The sequence below is a fragment of the Lolium perenne genome, chromosome 3 (assembly GCF_019359855.2).
Source record: "Lolium perenne isolate Kyuss_39 chromosome 3, Kyuss_2.0, whole genome shotgun sequence".
Lineage (NCBI taxonomy): Eukaryota > Viridiplantae > Streptophyta > Magnoliopsida > Poales > Poaceae > Lolium > Lolium perenne.
The window spans coordinates 95,023,060-95,044,496 of NC_067246.2; the positions used below are offsets into that span (position 1 = coordinate 95,023,060).

Here is a 21,437-nt window from a genome sequence, read left to right on the forward strand (position 1 = left end):
AGCAAATGTGGCATTCAGATGGAGATCACAATATGCAACAACTAAAGTGCAGTGTCCGCACTCTCCAGTCCTCTTCCTCGCGATCTCCATGCGCCCATTTTTCTCTTGCATATGTTGCTGTTATTTAGTTGCCTATATCACTTGTAGTTCTGGTACTTGTGGCCATGTGCCCAACCGATGGTTATTTGCTTAAGAACTGGCACCGAGACGGTTAGTGGGATGAGGACGAGAAGAATTTTGTGGCACGGGAATGGTTATGATTGGGCAATAACTCTGTTGCCAAATGAGTCGTGCCTCTTTATCGAAAAAAAATGAGTCGTGCCTGATCTTACAAGCAAAGCAAAGTTATGGTAGTTGCCAGGTCGGCATCCAACTTTCTCTTATCTTGCCATTTGCAGAGCAACTATAGTTCTTGCAGTTGAAATAGTCTTCCTCCACCTAGCTAACGACATGCGGACAAACGCGTAGGCCGGCTTTCACCTGCAAAATAAATCACTAGCGGAGTGAGCTGTGAGCAAGAGCAAGCACAACAATCGAACGACGATCAGTTCCGATCGATGGAAGTCACCAAGCCGCGGAACCTGGGCGGCTCGCTGCCCGTGCCCAACGTGCAGGACCTCTCCGGCCGGCATCAAGACCTCACTGTCACGCCCACCCTCCTCCACCGTTACCTGCGGCCTCAGCCCAACACGGTGGACCTGCAACTCGACGGCCCTGCTCACGAACAGGAGCATGTCCCCGTCATCGACCTCGGCCGGCTCCTCGGTCAGGACGACCGGGCCGAGGAGGCCGCCAGGCTGCGCTTGGCCTGCGAGAACTGGGGCTTCTTCCAGGTCGTGAACCACGGGATTCCTGAGGAGACCATGGAGGAGATAAAGAGGAACGTCATGGGGTTCTTCGCGCTGCCGCTGGAGGAGAAGGCATCCCTCGCCCAGGAGCCCGGAGGGATCGAGGGGTACGGGCAGGCTTTCGTCGTCTCGGAGAAGCAGAAGCTGGACTGGGCCGACATGTTCTTCCTTCTCACGCAGCCGCCTAGCTACCGCGACCTCCACCTTTGGCCGTCCAACCCTTCCACGTTCAAGTAAGTAAAAAAACATCAATTCTTCAGCTGACTGGTCATACTTAATTGCAGCTAACATGACGTATTGCCGGGAGCATTCGATGTCTCAGTTGTGATGCCGTCAATTTGTTTGTTGTCATTGCAGGAAGTGCTTGGAGAGCTACTCTGCGGAGGTACAGAGCGTGGCCAGCGAGCTGCTCCGGGCCATGGCGGAGAACCTGGGCGCGCGAGACCACTCGGACATGACAAGGCTCGCCGCAACGCAGGGCATGAGGATGAACTACTACCCGCCGTGCCCGGAGGCGCACGTTGACAGAGTGTTGGGCCTGTCACCGCACTCAGACGCCGTCGGGCTCACGCTGCTGCTGCAGGTCAGCTCCGTTCCCGGGTTGCAGATCAGGAGGAACGGTGGCTGGGTCCCCGTCATGCCGCTCCCTGGGGCCCTCGTCGCCAACGTCGGTGACGTCGTCGAGGTGCTCACCAACGGGAAGTACAAGAGCGTCGAGCACAGAGCGGTGGTCAACGCGCGAGAGGAGCGGATGTCCATCGCGGCGTTCCACAGCGGAAAGTTCGGCACCACCTACGGGCCGCTGGAGGAGGTCGTCGGAGATGAGGAAGTGCGGTACAGGAGCATCAGCGTCGAGGATTATGTGAAGCTCGTCCTCTCCAGCAAACTGGAAGGCAAAAACATAATGGACGCCATGAAGATCACTTGATGTCTTTTTCACAAGTCATTGTTAAAACTATATATCTACTATTCCCTCTGTTCCATAATTCTTGTCCTGATTGTAGTTCAAATCTAAACCAAGAACCACGACAAGAATATAGAATGGAAGGAGTACTATAAAAGAAGTTAATATTTTGACAGTTTTTTAGATGTAGAGTTGCAAACAGAGGGCAGCATAACGCACCAATAAATCCCTCCAACCTATAATAAAATTAAAGGATGGATTCAATCACCTAATTGCTGCGAAAATAACATAACTACAAGCATAAGTGTCACTATATCCACACGGAAATTCCTCTTTGTCATTGTCAATCTCTATCTACAATGAGTCCTTGTTTTCAACAGTTTTTATTCGATATGTCAAGCTTCATGCACAAGCCAACGCAACCAAAAGTCTGAACTGATGGAAAGGACTAGGCAATCCACTTATACATATCAACACCCCTCCTTACGTGTGACTGGGAGAAAAGAAGGGAAGGTCAACACGTGGAAAGAAAAATAGCACACGTATGAATGATCGTATACGCGGCGGACATAGGGGTGGGCAAATATTGCGAAAGCCAGGACTCGAATTTGAGACCCTGGACTCTGATACCATGTCAAGCTTTATGCACAAGCCAACGCAACCAAAAGTACGAACTAATGGAAAAGGCTAGGCAATCCACTTATACATATCAACATGATGTACTGAAGAGAACAAACAGAAAAAGTTGGATCCATGGCTGACGTCTCGGCAGAACGATAAACTATATCACCATATACATGTATGCTATATTTTGAGAAAAATAAATAGTACATTGAAAAAAGCTAAATACTCTTTAACATGCTGAATAAAAAAATGTAGGTTCTTAATACTTCACCAGAGTCATGGAAAGTAGGGATCCTCCTTATTCTGATATATTGCAAACAGCTGTTTGAGTAACGTGTAGCCATCTTCTCGCAGAACTCAAGAGCATCTGGATCTTATTTTTCCAAGTCATGTACTGTCTTCTTAGGAGTTCCAAAAGCATCACCATCCAGAAGAAACTCCGCTAAGCGAGATACCCTGAACAACAAAAACGATTTGCATAATGAAATAAACAAAGACAGTTAGTTCAATTCTAGTTCTTGATCTTGATCTTTTCTTTACGACTAGAATGATATATTGAAACATAAAAAGTAAAAAATAAGAGAAAATACATCACATATGCTTGATGTGTGCTAATTAGTCAATCGTGAGAAGCAAAATTAAGTGAGATATTTATTATAAGACGTTAAAGCATATAGACAAAATGATAACGTGAGAACCTGAAATCAATCATTTTAGCAGAATACACCATCATCTTATGAGTACAATCCTTATTGTACTTATTTTATAGGTTCTAGCCGCATGATCGCTATTTAATACTGTAGGACACCAGAATATGAGATCCTTAAATTTGGTCAAGCTAGCTTAACTTTGACACCAAAATAAAGTTTGCCATGTTGATAGTCCAACCTACAACAACGTAGTCAGAGAAGCCCGAACAATATACATGGAAAAGAAAGGTATTTATTTTTTAAACTGAAAACTACAGGGGGTGACCTCAAACACAACGGGGACATCAAAATTAGTATCAGACTGTAAGGCATGGTCAACACATCAACCATCACCGATGTTATGACCGGCCTGGTCTACCGCCGGAGGGGGCCCATTGGCCCAACCGGCCAAGCTTAGTTAGGGGCTTAGCCCAGTTAGCAGATTAGGGTTTCGCTAGTTCTCTTATATATACAAGTTGTAATAGACTAAATCAATCAAGCAATAATCAGATATCATTATTGCCGACTCCCAGAGGAGTCGGCCTTCTCCCGTCCGCGCCGCCCAAGCCCTAGCCGCCGCCATCACAGAGCTCGCGACGGCGCCCTGCCGCCGGCGCCGCCTTCCTCCCTCTCGCTCTCCGCACTTCCACCCCTACAATCTACGCCCTCGCCTCGGTAGAACCCTAGTTTCTACCAATTTGGTATCAGAGACATCTACGATCATGTCTTCGGGCCAGACCACCGCCACCTCCGCCGCCGCCTCCGAGACGCCGCCGGCCTCCTCCGCCGCCGCAAGCTGCCGCCGCCCTCCACGGGCGCCGCGGCGCCACAGCAGATGTCGCCGCGCCGCCGCCCCTCCTCTCGCAGCAAGAGGCGTCGACGGCCATCCGCGACCTCGCCACCGCCGTCCGGGGCATCCGCTTTGTACCTCATCGGTGCGCGAGGGGATGACTACGCCGATCTGTCGCCACCCTCGCCGCATACCCGGCCGCGCCGACAGCCCTCCCCGGCCAGGAGCGCCCACTCCGCCCCGGCCTCACCGCCGCCGCCACCATGGGCGTCCCGGCCGCCGGCCCCCAGCCCGGGCCCCGCCTCGCTGCCCCGGGGGTGCCCATCCAGCGGGTCGATTCCCGCCATCGCCCTCCCGACTCCCGGCGTGGGTGACCGCGACGGAGCCCCGCCGATCCACTCGGCCGCACCGGCGCCATCCCCCGTCTACACCACCGCCGGGGACCCTCCGCGCCCGTCCTTCCCAGACCCGCCGCCCGCCCGCTTCGCCGAGCCGTCCGCTGGTCGCGCGGAGTACCCCGCCCAGGGCGCCACCGGCCTCGCTCCCCCATGCTACGCCAAGCTGGAATTCGCCACATACGACGGCGTCGAGGACCCCCTCAACTGGCTCAACCAGTGCGAGCAGTTCTTCCGGGGACAGCGTACCCTGGCGTCGGTCCGGACGTGGCTCGCCTCGTACCACCTCCGCGGCGCCGCCCAGACGTGGTACTACTCCCTGGAGCAGGACGAGGGTGGCATGCCTCCATGGGACCGGTTCCGTGAGCTCTGCCTTCTCCGCTTCGGCCCTCCAGTCCGCGGCAGCCGCTTGGCGGAACTTGGGCGTTTGGCGTTCACCACCACGGTGCAGGACTTCGCCGACCGCTTCCAGGCCCTCGCATGCCATGCGCCCGGCGTGACGGGCCAACAGCGCGCCGAGCTCTTCATTGGCGGCCTCCCGGACCATATTCGCGTGGATGTCGAGCTACAGGCCCCGCGGGACCTCCAGACGGCGATGCACTACGCGCGCGCTTATGAGCGTCGCGCCCAGGCGGTTCAGCAGACGCCCCTGGCCCGCGGCACCCGCGCCGCCCGACCTCCTCCTCCGGCCGCGGCCGCCACCCGCCCCGCCCCACCTAGACCGACTGGCCCGGCCCCCGCAGCTACACGCACGTTCCGCCGCCTCACCCCGGCGGAGCAGCTCGAACGCCGCCGTCTGGGACTCTGCTTCAACTGCGACGACCCATACACGCCCGGACACGTGTGCCCTCGCCTCTTCTACCTGGAGACCGTCGACGTAGAGGAGGGCGACCCGATGGCCGGGCCGGTTGCCGCGGCATCCGAGATGGCCGGGCCGACCGACGCAGCTGCCACAGCCTTCGTCGTGTCCCTCCACGCGCTCGCCGGCATCCGCCACGAGCGGACGATGTTGCTTCCGGTCACTATCCAGGGCGAGCCTCTGGTGGCGCTACTGGACACGGGGTCTACGCATAATTTCCTCCCCGCCGCCACTATGCGCCGCCTCGCGCTACAGCCGACAGGTGGGGATACCCTCCGCGTGACCGTGGCCAACGGTGACCGCCTCCACTGCCATGGGGTGGTCCAGCACGTCCCCCTTACCATCGGCGACGAGCACTTCGTCATCACGTGCGCCGGCATCGACTTGGGCTGCTTCGACTTCATCCTTGGCGTCGACTTTCTGCGGACGCTCGGACCCATCCTCTGGGACTTCGACGCCCTGACGATGACCTTCTGGCGCCAGGGACGCCACATTCGCTGGGAGGGTCTCGGAGGCACATCTCCCGCGCCGCAGCTCCAGCTAGTCTCTGGGGCCGACGACGCCGACCACCCCCTCCTGACGCACCTCCTGCAGCAGCACGGCGACATCTTCGAGGAGCCGCAGGGCCTGCCGCCCCCACGAGCATGTGACCATCGCATACACTTGCTCCCGGGGTCGGCGCCAGTGGCGGTGCGCCCATACTGCTACCCCCAGCTGCAGAAGGACGAGCTGGAGCGCCAGTGCGCGCTCATGTTGGCGGCGGGCATCATCAGGATCTCCACGTCCCCGTTCTCCGCGCCGGTGCTCTTGGTGCGCAAGTCGGATGGCACGTGGCGATTCTGCATCGACTACCGCGCCCTCAACGCCCTCACGCTCAAGGACAAGTTCCCGATCCCGGTGGTTGACGAGCTGTTTGACGAGCTCCACGGCGCGAGGTTCTTCACCAAGCTCGACCTCCGCTCAGGCTATCATCAGGTGCGCATGCACCCGGAGGACATCACCAAGACGGCGTTCCGGACACACCATGGCCACTTCGAGTTCGTGGTGATGCCTTTCGGCCTCACCAACACGCCCGCGACCTTCCAGGCCCTGATGAATGATGTCCTTCGCCCATAGTTACGTCGTTTTGTGTTGGTTTTTTTTGATGATATCTTGATCTACAGCGCATCATGGGCGGAGCACCTGCAGCATGTCGCCATCGTCTTCAACGAGCTTCGAGCGCATCGACTTCACCTCAAGCGCTCGAAGTGCTCGTTTGCGACGACCTCGGTGGCCTATCTCGGTCACGTCATCTCCGCCGACGGGGTGGCGATGGATGCGGACAAGGTGGCAGCGGTCGCCGCCTGGCCGACGCCGCGTTCACCACGCGCCCTCCGCGGGTTCCTGGGCCTCGCCGGCTACTACCGGAAGTTCATCCGGGATTTCGGCCTCATCGCCTCGCCGCTCACGCGCCTGCTGCGGCACGAGGCCTTCGCTTGGGACGACGAGGCTACCGCTGCCTTCGAGGCCCTCAAGGGGGCCCTGACGACGGGCCCCGTTCTCCAGATGCCGGACTTCGACAAGCCGTTCATCGTCGACTGTGACGCCTCCGGGGCGGGGTTCGGTGCCGTCCTTCACCAGGGTGACGGGCCGCTCGCCTACTTCAGCCGACCGTTTGCTGCACGCCACCTCAAGCTTGCGGCGTACGAGCAGGAACTCATTGGCTTGGTCCAGGCCGTCCGCCACTGGCGCCCCTACCTATGGGGGCGCTCGTTCCGCGTACGTACGGACCACTACAGCCTTAAGTTCCTCTTGGACCAGCGGCTGTCGACGGTGCCCCAGCACCAGTGGATCAGCAAGCTGTTTGGCTTCGACTTCACGGTGGAGTATCGTCCGGGGCGCCTCAACACGGTGGCCGACGCCCTGTCCCGCCGCGACGCCGATCCCGACGCCACTGAGGGAGACTCGGACGGACGCCTGCTCTGCATCCGCTCGGGTCCCTCCTTCATCCTCTTCGACCGCATTCGCCAGGCGACGGTGTCCGCGCCGGATGCCCAGCTTCTGCGTCAGCAGCTCGACGCGGGTGAGCTGGACGACCCTTGGCGCATCACCGACGGCCTTCTCCTCCACGGGCGCCGCGTGTTCGTCCCCGACCATGATGACCTTCGCCATCAGGTGCTGCTCTTGGCGCACTCCGCCGGTCATGAGGGTGTCCAGAAGACCCTCCATCGTCTTCGCGCGGACTTCTACATCCCTGGCGATAGGGCCATGGTCCAGGATTGGGTGCGTTCGTGTGAGACGTGTCAGCGCAACAAGACGGAGACTTTGCGTCCAGCTGGTGTCTTGCAGCCGCTTGACGTTCCTTCGCAGGTGTGGGCCGACATCTCCATGGACTTCATCGAGGGCCTTCCGAGGGTGGGCGGCAAGTCTGTCATCCTTACGGTGGTTGACCGCTTCTCCAAGTACGCCCACTTCATCGCGCTTGGCCATCCCTACACGGCGGCGTCTGTGGCCCACGCCTTCTTCGACGGTATCGTCCGCCTACACGGGTTTCCCTCGTCCATCGTATGTGATCGAGATCCGGTGTTCACGGGGCACGTGTGGCGGGACCTCTTCCGCATGGCTGGGGTCCAACTCCGGTTCAGCACGGCGTTCCATCCTCAGACGGACGGCCAGTCCGAGGTGGTCAATAAGGTGATCGCCATGTATTTGCGCTGTGTTACAGGTGATCGTCCTCGCGCTTGGGTGGATTGGCTTGCATGGGCGGAGTACTGCTACAACACCTCCTACCATTCCGCCCTGCGTGCCACGCCATTCGAGGTGGTCTACGGTCGACCTCCACCACCTATCCTACCGGTGGATCCAGCGACAGCGCGGACGGAGGCAGCTGGCGAGCTCATCCGCGCTCGCGACGAGATGCTGGCCGAGGTGCGGCAGCGTCTTGTCCAAGCTCAACAGGTCGCCAAGCACTACTATGACGGGCGACATCGGGAGGTTGAGTACGCGGTGGGTGACTGGGTGTGGCTTCGCCTGTTGCACCGCTCTCATCAGTCCCTCGACCCGCGTGCCAAGCGTAAACTTGGTCCGCGCTATGCGGGGCCCTTCATCATCGTCGAGCGGATTGGGACCATGGCGTACAGGCTTCAGTTGCCGGAGGGGGCTCGCATTCACGACGTATTCCACGTGGGCCTGCTGAAGCCCTATCGCGGTGCCCCGCCGGTGGCCACTCCACCACTTCCGCCGACGGCCGAGGGTCGTCTGCTGCCCAGTCCGGCCAAGGTGCTCCGCGCTCAACTACGTCGTGATGTTTGGCACTTGTTGGTGCAGTGGGAGGGCCTTTCCGAGGAAGAGGCGACTTGGGAGCCCCGCGAGGAGTTCCAGCAGCATTACCCAGACTACCAGCTCGAGGACGAGCTGTTTGCGCAGGCGGGGAGAGATGTTATGACCGGCCTGGTCTACCGCCGGAGGGGGCCCATTGGCCCAACCGGCCAAGCTTAGTTAGGGGCTTAGCCCAGTTAGCAGATTAGGGTTTCGCTAGTTCTCTTATATATACAAGTTGTAATAGACTAAATCAATCAAGCAATAATCAGATATCATTATTGCCGACTCCCAGAGGAGTCGGCCTTCTCCCGTCCGCGCCGCCCAAGCCCTAGCCGCCGCCACCGCGTGCTCGCGACTGCGCCCTGCCGCCGGCGCCGCCTTCCTCCCTCTCGCTCTCCGCACTTCCACCCCTACAATCTACGCCCTCGCCTCGGTAGAACCCTAGTTTCTACCAACCGAAATCTGATAATCCACTCAAAATCTCTTCTTACTTAGAGACTAGATATTTGCAGTAGATAACTGCATAGGTGCAGGTTCTTGTAAGTTGTAACAACCAAGACCAAGTTTCCTTCTGAAACCTTAATTTTGCAGGCGATGAACGGCACGGATAATGTGGAGGCTTAGCTAAATGGCAAATGCAGCATGTAAAATTGTAAATGGAGATAGAAGAGTAAAGTACAGACTATACTTGCACTGCATACACACAACATACCTACCAGCATCAACTAGTTAAATCTTTGTCCATTATGCACCATGCCTGCTTTCTCAGACTCTTCTTCCTCAGTTTGCTTCCGATAGAGAGCACATACAGCTTTGAAGCAAAGTTCAGGTTGTTCAACAAATGCTGACAGCATCTCTGCTTCGTATTCCCAGTCGTTAGTGATAGCATTGCTTCTACATCCTATGCAAGCCATAACTTCTTTATAGTTCACCTCACTGACATGCCCTTCTGGTTTAGCAGGTTCAGATTCATCTGAAGAATTTTCTGAACAATCCTCATCATTTATAAATCCATCCACATACTGCCAGCTTCTTCTAAATTATCCTGACTGTGCAAGTACTCGTTGGGTTCAACAAGTCAAGCCCACATTATGCAACTCGCACTCTCTTGTTAGTTTCCACTAACTGAGCTGAACACTTTGTCATGAAACTAGAAGACCCATTAATGTCACCTAATTCACCTCCCCCTCTTGATCTTCATCGTCTGAATAACTTCATGATTGAAAGAACTATCATCCTCCTCATTTTCAGTCCCCGTCTCCGCTGCATAGGACAGGACACATGCTTCAGACAGACCCCATGAACATCCTCAGCGGCATCTTCATTGTCACTACCACTGGCGCTGAGTCCACGTAACAGACGCTTTCTAGTGGTGGGTGTAACACCCAACTCCTCCTGCACCTTACCATCCTTGTCATTCATGTCCTTGTCCTCGTCCTCGCTATCGCTGGTAATCATCCTCCTGCTATAGGCTTCCACGATCGTTTCCACTGCCTCCCCCTGCGTCCCCAATATCGCCATCACTGCAGTTCTCGGCAATCCCCATCGGCACTCTGCGCTCGCAGGGAGTCGGGACAGCAAGATGGCTCCTCCCATTGGTGGCATCGACATACAGTCCCCCTTCCTCGCCGTCACTGTCCTCTGTAACATCATTCACCACATGCCCACCCAAAATGTCGCCTTGCTTTTGCTTGATTCAGCCGAAATCCTCCTCCAATCGACCGAAAGTTGGACGCTTCCTGTCTATACGATGCATCGCCTGGCCGTTGGGCGTGGCCTTCCTCAAGCGCGCGCGTTCTCGGCTTTGAGAAGGGAGACCCTAGCGTCCAGATCGGTGATGCGGGAGCCCTTGGCAACGAGGTCCGGCCTCGAGGGCGTCAATCCTCTTCACAATCTCCGCGGCGTCCATCTCCGGCGGCCGCGGCGCCGGCCCGCCGGTGACCTGGTGGCAGAACCCTAGTGTCAAAGAAAAAGGCAGTGAAGGATCGTCAGGTGTGCCTCGGACCCTCCGTTGTGCCTCCATATGGCAACGGGCACACTAAGGCCTTGTTTAGTTCTAGGGTATTTATGGGGATGGGAGGGGATTATTTCGTATCCCGGAAAATCCCCACTAGTCCGTTTACTTCTCCGGTTTTGAACGACATAATCCCGAGATATCCCCTTCCATCCCCACATTTTTTGCCTAAATCAAAAACTCTCCATCATACTAGTGTATTTTTGGGGAAGGGTATTTGGGGGGATTGGGTGAACACCAAATCCCCTCCCATCCCCATACCTATTGGGAAGAAAAATACGAGAGAAGTAAACAAGGCCTAACAAACGCGGATTTTCTAACGGATCCGGTATCTACCGGTGTCCAATCGATCGTTGGCTCTTTCGTTGAGATTCGGGCAGCTTTCCGCAGTTCCGCATTGATTAATTCGTATTGGCTGGGAGATACCTTTCCCCTGGGCGGATACATACTATACGGACACCGTGGGTCCTGGCCGTAGTAATGGAGGTACGGCGGAGCTGCTCCTTTTGACCTAGATCTGAGGGGTGCCGACAATGAATCGGATCTGATTCGTCTTCAACGCCGTGCGACTATCCCTTCCTCCTAGCGGCGGCTTGGACTCGCGTGGGAGTACCTTCCATTCGTTTCGAAGTGGTAAAGGTATGCTTCAATCCTAGCAACTACCATTCGATTCTGAATATCAAATCCCTTTCAATTCGCGGGGCAGCCCCTTTGATTCGAGCTGCTGCGACTAACATGCTACAAAACTTTGTTGCCTCAATAATTATGATTATGCCGATAATTTTAGGAAATGGATAAATTTCCTGCTCACCGGCCGCTATCAACCTCTTTTTTGGTGTAGCTCAGTAGCTCAGTACATATGGATTTTGGGGGATGGAAGCAGTAAGAAATCCTTCAACTCAATGGACTCAATCGGCAATGATGTTTCTTTCATGGATCTGCTCAGTATGGTTGCTGCCAATGCCGCGAACAACGATGTCAAGTTAGTGTTTTCTGGCAGTTCAGTGCATATTTCCTTACTACAATCATGAGATCTTAAAATGGTCAGCAGTGGTTGATTTAATGGTTCTGTTCATTTGATGGTCCTAGTGTTTTTTCTCCATTATTTAGTTGAATGGATGCAAAATCAATAAATTATATTTACTTGGTACGAAATTTTCCAAATCTACAGGGTTCATCACGCCGTCCAATTACATGAAGACCTGGTGATTGGAACTGAAGAACAAGTCTTGGCAAAACAGCAAATCACCCACAATAATAAACGGTATATGATCCATCCAATGCCATTTAAGATCATGTGCCGGTATTTGTTTTCCATATAAGTTTATGTGGAGATTGTAGACCAGTATGATGCACTTTACATATTTTGGAGGCTACTTGCAGGAGCTCAGCTAGCATGGATGGTGGGATTTCGAATGGTAATACGGACTGTCGCATGGAATCTGTGGTGCATCCAGTTCCCGTACTTTCTGAAAGGTTTGGTGTCCAATAATTAGTTCAGTACCATCTATATAGGTATTCATACTAAAGAAAACTGTATTTTATTTGTAAAGGATCAGTCTGTTCGGATCGGGTCTGCCTGACGAATCTATAGGAACCAGTTTATTCGTTGATAGTTCGCTTAAATGCGGGTCTAGTTTTTGCTCTGATGGTATTTCAAAAGCTTCTGCATCAAGAAGTTTTTCCAATTTCCTTTTGGAGGAAGAATGTGTTGCAATGGATGTGACATCTGAAGTCAGGTTGGACTCACGGTTATTTAGATGTAGATGCCATATTTACTCTGGTTCGCAGGCTGTTCACTTAACTGACTTAGTTTTCGTACTGCCTGCAGGGAATACCACGGTGGTACAATAGAAGAGTCCATGAGGAAATATTGTGAGGACAAGAAAAGGGTGATGTTCGAACCTGAGATTGGGATGGAGTTCTCTTCGACAGAAGAAGCATTCCAGTACTATAACATGTACTCATGGGTGACTGGCTTCAGCATTAGATTAGGCGATAACTACACAACGAAGACTAAGCAGAGGACAATGCAGGAATACCTTTGCCAGCGACAGGTAACAGTTAACCAAGATTATCTTCCGTGTCATGATCTCTGAATGAACATCGATGTCCCTGAATTTGACTATACTTTGGTCATACTGCAGGGCAATGGGGACGAGACAAAACATTCAACAACCAGATGCGGATGCAAAGCTATGATGAGGGTCTCAACAAACGGAAGTTGCAAGTGGTATGTTAAAAAAGTTAATTGCCGAACACAACCATGATATGGTCGAGAGCTGCGGAGAAAAGAAACATTTGGCTTCACATAGACAGATAGACAAGCACAGTAGCACACAAATGACATGATCAGGCATCTAAGAGAGAACAATGTTAGCCTCACAAGAGTTAATTTAGTTATGGGTAGCTTGTTTGGCTCAATGGACAATGTACCATTCAGCAAGAAGACACTTCGAACGGTTTGTTCGAACATAGCAAAAGAAGCTCTAGCTGATGATGTGCAGAAAACTTTGCAGTCATTTAGGGAAAAAATATCTAGAGATCCTAGGTTTGTGTTCACAGCCCAACTCGATGAGGACAACAGACTTAATTCACTGATGTGGACAAGTGGAAGGAGCAGGTCATTATACAAGCATTTCGGAGATGTGATAACTTTTGACACGACTTACGAGACTAATATATATAAGATGCCATTTGGCATGTTTGTGGGTGTAAACAATCACTTCCAAAGTGTCATATTCGCGGGGGTTTTGTTGACTAATGTTGCGGCAGAAAATTTCAAATGGGCATTTGAAGAATTCGTAGCAATGATGGGTGGGAAGGCACCACAGACAATTCTTACAGGTGATTAGCTGTAACTATATTAGCTCGAAATATTGTTTGATACGCTTGTTTATGCTTTGTACTTTGCTGACATAGGATCTTTACATGCAGATCAGAGCTTGGCCATGACAATCGCAATAAAGGAAAATCTGCCGAGCACTAATCACAGGTGGTGCAAGTGGCACATATTAAGGAAGGCACAAGAGGCATTAGGACATGTTCGCAAGCTACACAGCACATTTAGTGATGACTTCAACAAGGTTGTTAACCACATGTTAACTCCTGAAGAGTTTGAAAATGGCTGGGAATACTTAACCAGGAAGTATGACCTAGCAAGCTAGGGCCGTCGCCCCCCCCCCCCCCCCCATGCTGAAATATTTTACGAGACCCCCCTTATAGATTTTGTGGAGTAGAGCTCTATAGTGTTCTCTGTGGCCCCCTCTATTGCTTTACATGTGTACTAAACCAGAAAAATATGACCACAGAAGATCTAGTTGGACTCCCAAGGAGGCATGGAGCAGCAATTGTTGACAGTGCATGCGTGCGTTTGTATGTGTGTATTCATAACTCCACCGTATCATCTCCTCCTCATTCCCCAAAAGCAAAGACCAAACTGAGCTCTTTCTTCTCGGTTCTTCTCCCCTGCTCACTTCTCACCTACCTTTTCTTCCCCCTCTCTCTCCTCAACACAACGCTGGACATGGAAATGGATGGCAAAATTCAGATCAAGAAGCTTGCGATGGATTGAGAAGCTAGCAGATCGGTCGAGCCGAATCCCCTCTACAGCAATCCTGCTTGCCTAGGTAAAATACATTACCATCTTCATCATTTTTTACTGCTAAATTTCGAAAATAATTTGGTACTTATATGATCAGTATTTTTTTCTCTCTAGGACAGTCATGGTTATGAGCAAGAAAATCGATTCTTTTTTCACCAAAAAAGACCAAGCTGTTGTTGTTGATGCATCTGCAGCATCTCAGTTGATTGTGCTGAATCCAGTGTGTATATCTCAAGATGAACCAGAATTGGCCGACCCAATTCCCACAGATCATGTAGAAAATGCAGACCAAATAGAAGATGCATCTGTTGTTTCTGCAGTTAAAGATTTTGTAAAGGTTGATCCAGCTTTAAGGTGTCAAATTTGGGCTTGTCCTGCTGATAAACAAGATGAAATTAGAAAAGCTTATATGCAGCTCGGACCATATCAGCCGAAAAAAGATGTTTATCGTTCTTCCGGGGAAGGGAGTCGCAAGCGCAGGTTTCAGTATCATTCGTTTGCGGCTTTTTCATGGCTAGAATATTCACCTACAAAAGATGCTGCATTTTGTTTCCCATGCTTCTTGTTTTTAAAGAAACCAACAGGAAAATGTGGATCTAATACATTTACAGTGAAAGGATTTCAGAAATGGAAAAGGGTGAATGATGGAAAACAGTGTGCCTTCATATGTCACATGGGGAAGGGTTCTAATTCTGCTCACAATTATTCTGTTCAGTGCTATGATAATTTGAAGAATGGATTTTGCCAGATTGCACGGGTTATGCAGAAGGTATCTAAAGAGGAGATTCTCAAAAATAGGTTGCGGCTCAAGATGTCAACTGATGTTGTGAAATGGTTAGCACTACAAGCTTGTTCTTTCCGTGGAAATAAGGAGGGTCCTACTTCAAATAACCAAGGGAATTTTCTTGAAATGGTTAAAGTCTTGTCCTCATATAACGCGGAGGTTGCTGCATTAGTTGGCAATGCTCCAGGTAATGCTAAGTACAATTCACCAGAAATTCAAAAGGAGATACTGAATATCATTGCTACTGATGTGCAAGCTTCAATTAGGGAAGAAATTGGTGAAGCAAAGTTTTGCTTGCTTGTTGATGAAGCACGAGATGAATCAAAAAGAGAACAAATGGCACTAGTTCTTCGCTTTGTTGACACGCGTGGATTTATTCGAGAGCGTTTCTTTGACCTTGTGCATGTAAGTGATACTACTGCTGCAACACTGAAGAAAGAACTTTGTGCTGTTTTGGATTATCACAAATTGGATGTTCAAAATATCCGTGGACAAGGATACGATGGTGCTAGTAATATGCGTGGGGAATGGAATGGACTGCAGCAGAAGTTTAAATAAGAATGTCCCTATGCATACTATGTTCATTGTTTTGCACATCAGCTATAATTATCCCTTGTTACTGCATCTAAGGAAGTTACTGAAGTTCATAATTTTTTTGAACATCTTGCTGTTGTTGTTAACACGGTTGCTTCTTCCTGTAAGAGAAATGATGAATTGCGAGCCCATCAAGTTGCTGAAATTCTGAATTTGGTCGAGCTTGACGAGCTTGAAACAGGAAGTGGAGCTAACCAAATTGGAGCTTAGACCATCTGATACTAGATGGAGCTCTCATTTCAGCTCTGTATGCAGTCTTCTCAGGCTGTATAAGCCTGCATTTTTAGTCCTCAAAGCTATTGCTTCAAGTAAAGGTGCTTCTCCTTCTGCACGAGGAAAGGCTGCAGGTTCAGTCAAACTTATGATGTCATTTGATTTTGTGTTCATTCTTCATGTCATGAAAGAGCTCATGGGAATAACTGATTTGCTTTGCAAGAAGTTACAACAGAAATCGCAAGATATTGTGAATGCTATGCATGACGTTGCTACTACAAAAGAATTGATTCAGAAACTAAGGGATGATGGTTGGACTAATCTTTTATGTGATGTGGTGTTGTTTTGCAAGAAGCATGGTATTTTAGTTCCGGATATGGATGGTTTCTATGTGGATTTTATTCGGTCTCGTAAAGAGGATGAGACTTCAGCTAAGCATCACTATAAATATGATGTGTTCATCCAGGCGGAATCGTTGCTGGGAGATAGTTGCTGGGTGGAGAGGATTCATCCAGGCACGCGCTCCCGGGCCGACATGGCCGTCTTTCGGCTCACCGCCCGCACCCACGACCCCTCCGCCATCCGTCGGCAAGCCATCCTCGAGGTCGTCGAGATCATTCCCGCGCGCAGCCCGACGGCGCCGCCAATCATAAGGACTCTCACGTACCCCATAACGATCAGGATCACGCCGGATGACATTGACGCTCCGCGGCCTGGTGCCGCCGATGACCCGCCGGGCGACAACAACGACGCTGACAAGGACGCCGAGGGCCCCGAGCGGGCCGCGCGGCGTGGCCCTCACCGCCGCTGCCGCAAACGCCGCCGCCCCGATGCCGACGCTGCCCCTCCTGCTGGACGCGCAGATGGCATGGCACTGGACGAGCCTGCCTGGTCCATGGACTGCACCCAGACACGTGTTGACGGCGTCTGCATGGACCGCCGATGGGCTGATGCTCGCCGGCCTATTCCGCCGCCGCGCCGGCGCTGGCGCCGCGCGGCCGCCGTCGCGCAGTGGCGCACCATGGATGCATGGCCCGGTCAGGAAAGGCGGCGCCGGCCACGTCATCCTCGTCGCCTAGCACAAAGCGGAAGGCTGGAATGGCGCAGGAAGGACCAGCCGCAGGGGCCCACCACGACCCGCGCTGACGTTGCGACCACGGTTGCCACGACCGCAGCGGATCCGAGGCCGGTAGAACATCCTGGAACCCCAGCTGGCACGCGCCCATTAGCCGATCCCCCTCTCACGCAGCCCAACCCAGCACAAGAGGGCGGGACGGTGGATCCGCACGCGACCGGGTCGCCGACCGCTGCGAATCCTGCTTCGCCAGCTGCGCCTCCCGACAGCCAGGAGTGGGCCACCCCTGACAATACCAACGCCTGTTCACGCAGGGACCCCTCCTTCTCTTTGGACAGCTTGGTACCTGACTCGCTGCTGGTTGATCCTGCTCCCAATGCTGATTCCATGTCGGGGCAAAGCGAGGCTGCTACCTACCAAGAACCTGCCAACGATCCCATGCCCAATTCTTGCATGGAAATTTCAAAGGAGATCCAGGTGGCAGCGACCGTGCACCAGGACACTACTCCTGCAGATGCGACTCCTGTTGAAGCTGCCTCGTCTGGGCCGTCCTCGTCTGGGCCATCCTCTCCAGCTCGGGATGCGGAAGCCCAGCAAGCCCACCAGTCCCAAACTCAGCTGCCCCAAAGGCCCACTACGCCAACTCCACCAACTGACGACCGTGCTGCGCTGCGATCTGCGCCAAGCCGTTTCGCGTCGCCACCGATCACGCTGCGCCGCTCCAGGAACAATGTCGCAGCGCCGCCACAGCAGTGGACCCTGGGAGACTTCCTCAAAGCTGCAACCAAACACCTTGATGCTGCCATGCCAACCCCCGGGAGGAAATCACGCCGGCAGCCCCTGAACTTTACCCCTCGTCGTGGAAGATCGGCTACCGCCGCATACAATGGTGCACCGCCCACGGCTGAGCGCAGGGCCCAGACCCAGGTCCTACGAACCTTGGGCATCGTTGGAGTGGATCAGGCCATTTCTGCCGCAGAGATGGCCGCATACGATCATGTGTTCGCTGCGCCTATCCCTCTTGCGGTCCTAACGGCTATCGCAACACTGGTTGATCAACAGATCCCAGCCACCACCGCCCCTTCGCCAATGTCCATGGCTGTCGACGTTGCATGCGAGTGATCGGTTCTGGCATGTACTTTGCCGTCGACCACTCTTTTGATGGATCACGGCTTACGTATCGCTATCTGGAATGTTAGGGGGCTCAACGCGCGTGCTAGACGCCTAGCCATTAGGTCGCTGATCGACACTGCTAATGCATTCATTGTATGCCTTCAAGAAACAAAGATGAACTTGATCTACTCCTCCATTGTCTTAGAAACTCTTGGCTCCGAATTCGATGACTACACATACTTGCCGGCGCAAGGCACTAGAGGGGGTATTCTCCTTGCATGGAAGAGCAGGGACGTGTCCATCACAGACCCAATGTTCACCATGAATGCCATTACCGCCAAGGTCTCCGTGGGTGCCAGCACCCCCTGGTGGATCTCGGTGGTTTACGGCCCGCAAGAGGAGGACGACAAGATCCATTTCCTCCAGGAGCTGCGTGACGTTAGGGCTGATTGCCAAGGGCCATGGATGCTTTGTGGAGATTTCAATCTCATCTATCGTGCGGAAGATAAAAACAACGGCAACCTGAATCGGAGAATGATGGGCAAATTTCGACGCCTCCTCAATGACCTGCTGCTCAAGGAGGTGTACTTGAACGGGCGCCGCTACACTTGGTCGAACGAGCAGTTCCCTCCGACGCTTGTTCACCTTGACCGTGTGCTCTGCACCGCTGACTGGGAGGAGCTGCAGAGGGAATGCCACCTCAGATGCCTCGCATCGGTCGTTTCTGACCATAGCCCCTTGCTGTTGGACTGCTCCCCCATGCCCACTGCCCACAGGCGATTCCACTTCGAGGACTTCTGGCTGCGTCTTGATGGCTTCCAGGAAGTTGTGGCTGAGGCGTGGAACTCAGTTTGGGACGTGGACCCTTTCCAACGGCTGCGACTACGGATGCAGGCCACCGCGCGCAGACTCACGAGCTGGAGCGCACGCTCTGTTGGAAATGTCCGGGATAAGATGGCTATCTCGCGCGAGCTATTGCTGCGTTTTGACAAAGCTCAGGAGGACAGAGCACTCACGGCCCACGAAGAGCAGTTTCGCAAACAGCTCAAGGTTGCCTACCTAGGCCTTGCTTCCCTAGACCGCACAATCGCCCGGCAACGTGCCCGCCTGGCCTACCTCAGGGAAGGAGACGCCAACACCTCCTTCTACCACCGGCAGTGCACATTTAGGAGGCAGAAGAACAGGATTTTCAGCATCACCACGGATGATCAGGTGCTCACCTCGCACGAGGACATGGCGGAGGCATTTTTTGCGCACTTTGACGCACTCCTTGGCACGGCTGTTCACCGGGAGCACACGCTGGACCTCTCAAACCTGATCGAGCCCCAGGACCTGAGACACATCGATGAACCTTTTGGTGCCGAAGAAATCTGGGGCGCGGTGAAGCGGCTGCCGGCGCGCAAGACACCGGGGCCGGATGGCTTCACTGCGGAGTTTCTCCGGGCTTGCTGGCCCACGGTCAAGCAAGACTTCGTTGACGTGTTTCAGCAGCTATTCGATTTGCGCGGCCGTGGCTTCAGCAAGCTGAATCAGGCCCTCCTCACTCTGCTGCCTAAACGTGCTGACGCAAGCCAGGTCGCCGATTATCGCCCAATCAGCCTAATTCACCTCGTCGCCAAGATCTTTGCCAAAGTTCTGTCCCTGAGGCTTGCTCCCAGGCTTGACAATCTCGTCAGCAACAACCAGAACGCGTTCATTGCGGGAAGAAGCCTCCACGACAACTTTGTCCTAGTGAGGAAATCTGCGAGGCTGCTACATCAGTTGGGCGCGCCAAGGATCCTGCTCAAGCTGGACATGGCAAAGGCTTTTGACTCCCTCTCATGGCCATTCTTATTCGAGGCCTTGAAGCAGTATGGGTTTGGGGACAGATTCCTAGAGTGGCTCTCCATCCTCCTATCTTCTGCGAGCACGCGCATCCTCCTAAACGGGGAGCCAGGGCCGCCGGTGTGGCACCGACGTGGGCTGCGCCAGGGAGACCCTCTATCGCCCCAACTGTTCGTCCTCGCTATTGACATCCTAAGCAGGCTCTTCAAGCGCGCGGTCGAGCTGGGAATCTTGCAGAGATTGCACCCCAGGAAGTGGATACCGCCCATATCCCTGTACGCCGATGACGTTGTGCTCTTTTGCCACCCATCAGTTGCAGACGCCACGGCTGTCAGGGAGATCCTCAACCTGTTCGGTCGCTCATCTGGCCTCCGCGTCAACTTCACCAAGAGCTCGGCCACGCCGCTGCGCTGCACCCCGGAGGAAACCACGCTGACCGCTGACCGCTGAGCGCCTCGGCTGCCCGGTGGCACCCCTTCCCATCACCTACCTTGGCATCCCGCTGACAATCAGACGGCCGACTGCTGCCCAGCTCCAACCTATCGTCGACAGCATTGCCGGCCGCTTGCCAACGTGGAAGGCTGGGCTCATGAACAAGGCAGGGCGCCTAGCAATGGTCAAGTCCGTTCTCTGCGCCATCCCCATCCACCAGCTGCTGGTCTACGCGCCGCCAAAGAAATCGCTGAAAATGATTGAGAAGATCTAGCGTGGCTTCCTCTGGGCTGGACGTGCCGCGGCCAATGGCGGCCACTGCCACGTCAATTGGAGCCGTGTGTGCCGGCTCTTGTCCTTTGGCGGCCTTGGCGTCCAGGACATAGGGCGTGCCGGGCTTGCCCTTAGACTCCGATGGCTATGGCTATCCCGCACGGATGACGGCAGAGCTTAGAGTGGCCTAGACCTGCAGTTCTCTGAGGAGGAACGCGCACTCTTCTTTGCGTCGACGACCATGTGCATCGGCAATGGGCAGAAGGCCCTGTTCTGGGAGGATCGGTGGGTCAATGGCAGGGCCATCAAGGAGATTGCGCCCTTGCTCTACATGTGCATCCCCAAGAGGCGACGCAAAATCAGGACGGTGGCTGATGGGCTACACGGAAATAGCTGGGCAAGAGACATCCAAGGCGTGCTTGGAGTGCATGAGATTGGACAGTATCTTCAGCTGTGGCACCTGATCCATGCCACCCCCCTCACCGACTATCCGGATAGGCTGGTATGGAAATGGACAACTTCTGGCACCTACTCCGCTAGCTCATGCTACCTAGCTACCTTCCATGGATCAATGACTTGTTACTCCTGGAAGCTCATCTGGAAAACATGGGCGCCGCCGAAAGTGAAGTTCTTCCATTGGCTCGCTAACCTGGACAGATGCTGGACTGCGGAGCGCCTTGCCAGACACGGACTTCCACACCATGCCAGATGCTTACTATGCGACCAGGTGCCGGAGTCCATGAGACACCTGATGCTCGAATGCCCCTTCACCCGGCAGGTTTGGCATGAGATCCTCACTTGGCTCAGGATGACCGCGGTTGCACCTGACCACGAGCCATCCATCATGGACTGGTGGCGGCGCGCTAAGGGAGACACCCCCAAGCCGATGCACAAGGGCCTGGCCTCTGCCACCCTCCTCATCCCTTGGATGGTATGGAAGCATCGTAACTCATGCGTTTTTGAGGGCGCCCGGCCATCAATCCCACTCCTACTCTCCACGATTAAGGATGAGATTAGCTCATGGGCAAAGGCTGGTGCTAGGGGACTACGTGTAGTTCTGCCATCCACCTGGGATGTGCACTGATGTATCACCTGTATCGTG

At 53.7% G+C, this 21,437-nt stretch overlaps 4 protein-coding genes across 11 annotated transcripts; all 4 read left to right on the plus strand.

Moving 5' to 3' along the window:
• Positions 1-385: 385 nt before the first annotated feature.
• LOC127341883 (S-norcoclaurine synthase 1) lies at positions 386-1,937 on the plus strand. Its single transcript, XM_051367824.2, has 2 exons — positions 386-1,081; positions 1,206-1,937. The coding sequence occupies exons 1-2, from the start codon at positions 558-560 to the stop codon at positions 1,774-1,776; spliced, it is 1,095 nt and encodes a 364-aa protein (XP_051223784.1). The 5' UTR covers positions 386-557; the 3' UTR covers positions 1,777-1,937.
• Positions 1,938-3,900: 1,963 nt separating this feature from the next.
• LOC139837951 (uncharacterized) lies at positions 3,901-6,225 on the plus strand. The gene has a single exon (XM_071827278.1). The coding sequence runs from the start codon at positions 3,901-3,903 to the stop codon at positions 6,223-6,225; it is 2,325 nt and encodes a 774-aa protein (XP_071683379.1).
• A 4,621-nt stretch (positions 6,226-10,846) lies between these two features.
• On the plus strand, positions 10,847-18,780 carry LOC139838453 (uncharacterized). Of its 8 annotated transcripts, none has more exons than XM_071828045.1 (10): positions 10,853-11,062; positions 11,265-11,405; positions 11,595-11,687; positions 11,807-11,899; positions 11,983-12,162; positions 12,255-12,480; positions 12,571-12,681; positions 12,761-13,270; positions 13,361-14,052; positions 14,147-15,763. In XM_071828045.1, exons 2-8 carry the CDS (start codon positions 11,326-11,328, stop codon positions 12,773-12,775), a joined length of 798 nt encoding a protein of 265 aa, XP_071684146.1. In that variant the 5' UTR covers positions 10,853-11,062; positions 11,265-11,325; the 3' UTR covers positions 12,776-13,270; positions 13,361-14,052; positions 14,147-15,763. The 8 variants fall into 8 exon arrangements, with proteins under 8 accessions (XP_071684141.1, XP_071684139.1, XP_071684138.1 ...); XM_071828042.1 differs by having other exon boundaries at positions 10,854-11,062; positions 11,977-12,162; XM_071828044.1 differs by having other exon boundaries at positions 10,854-11,062; positions 11,270-11,405; positions 11,977-12,162.
• On the plus strand, positions 14,149-15,369 carry LOC139837952 (uncharacterized). The gene has a single exon (XM_071827279.1). It carries the CDS (start codon positions 14,149-14,151, stop codon positions 15,367-15,369), a length of 1,221 nt encoding a protein of 406 aa, XP_071683380.1.
• Positions 18,781-21,437: the final 2,657 nt, after the last annotated feature.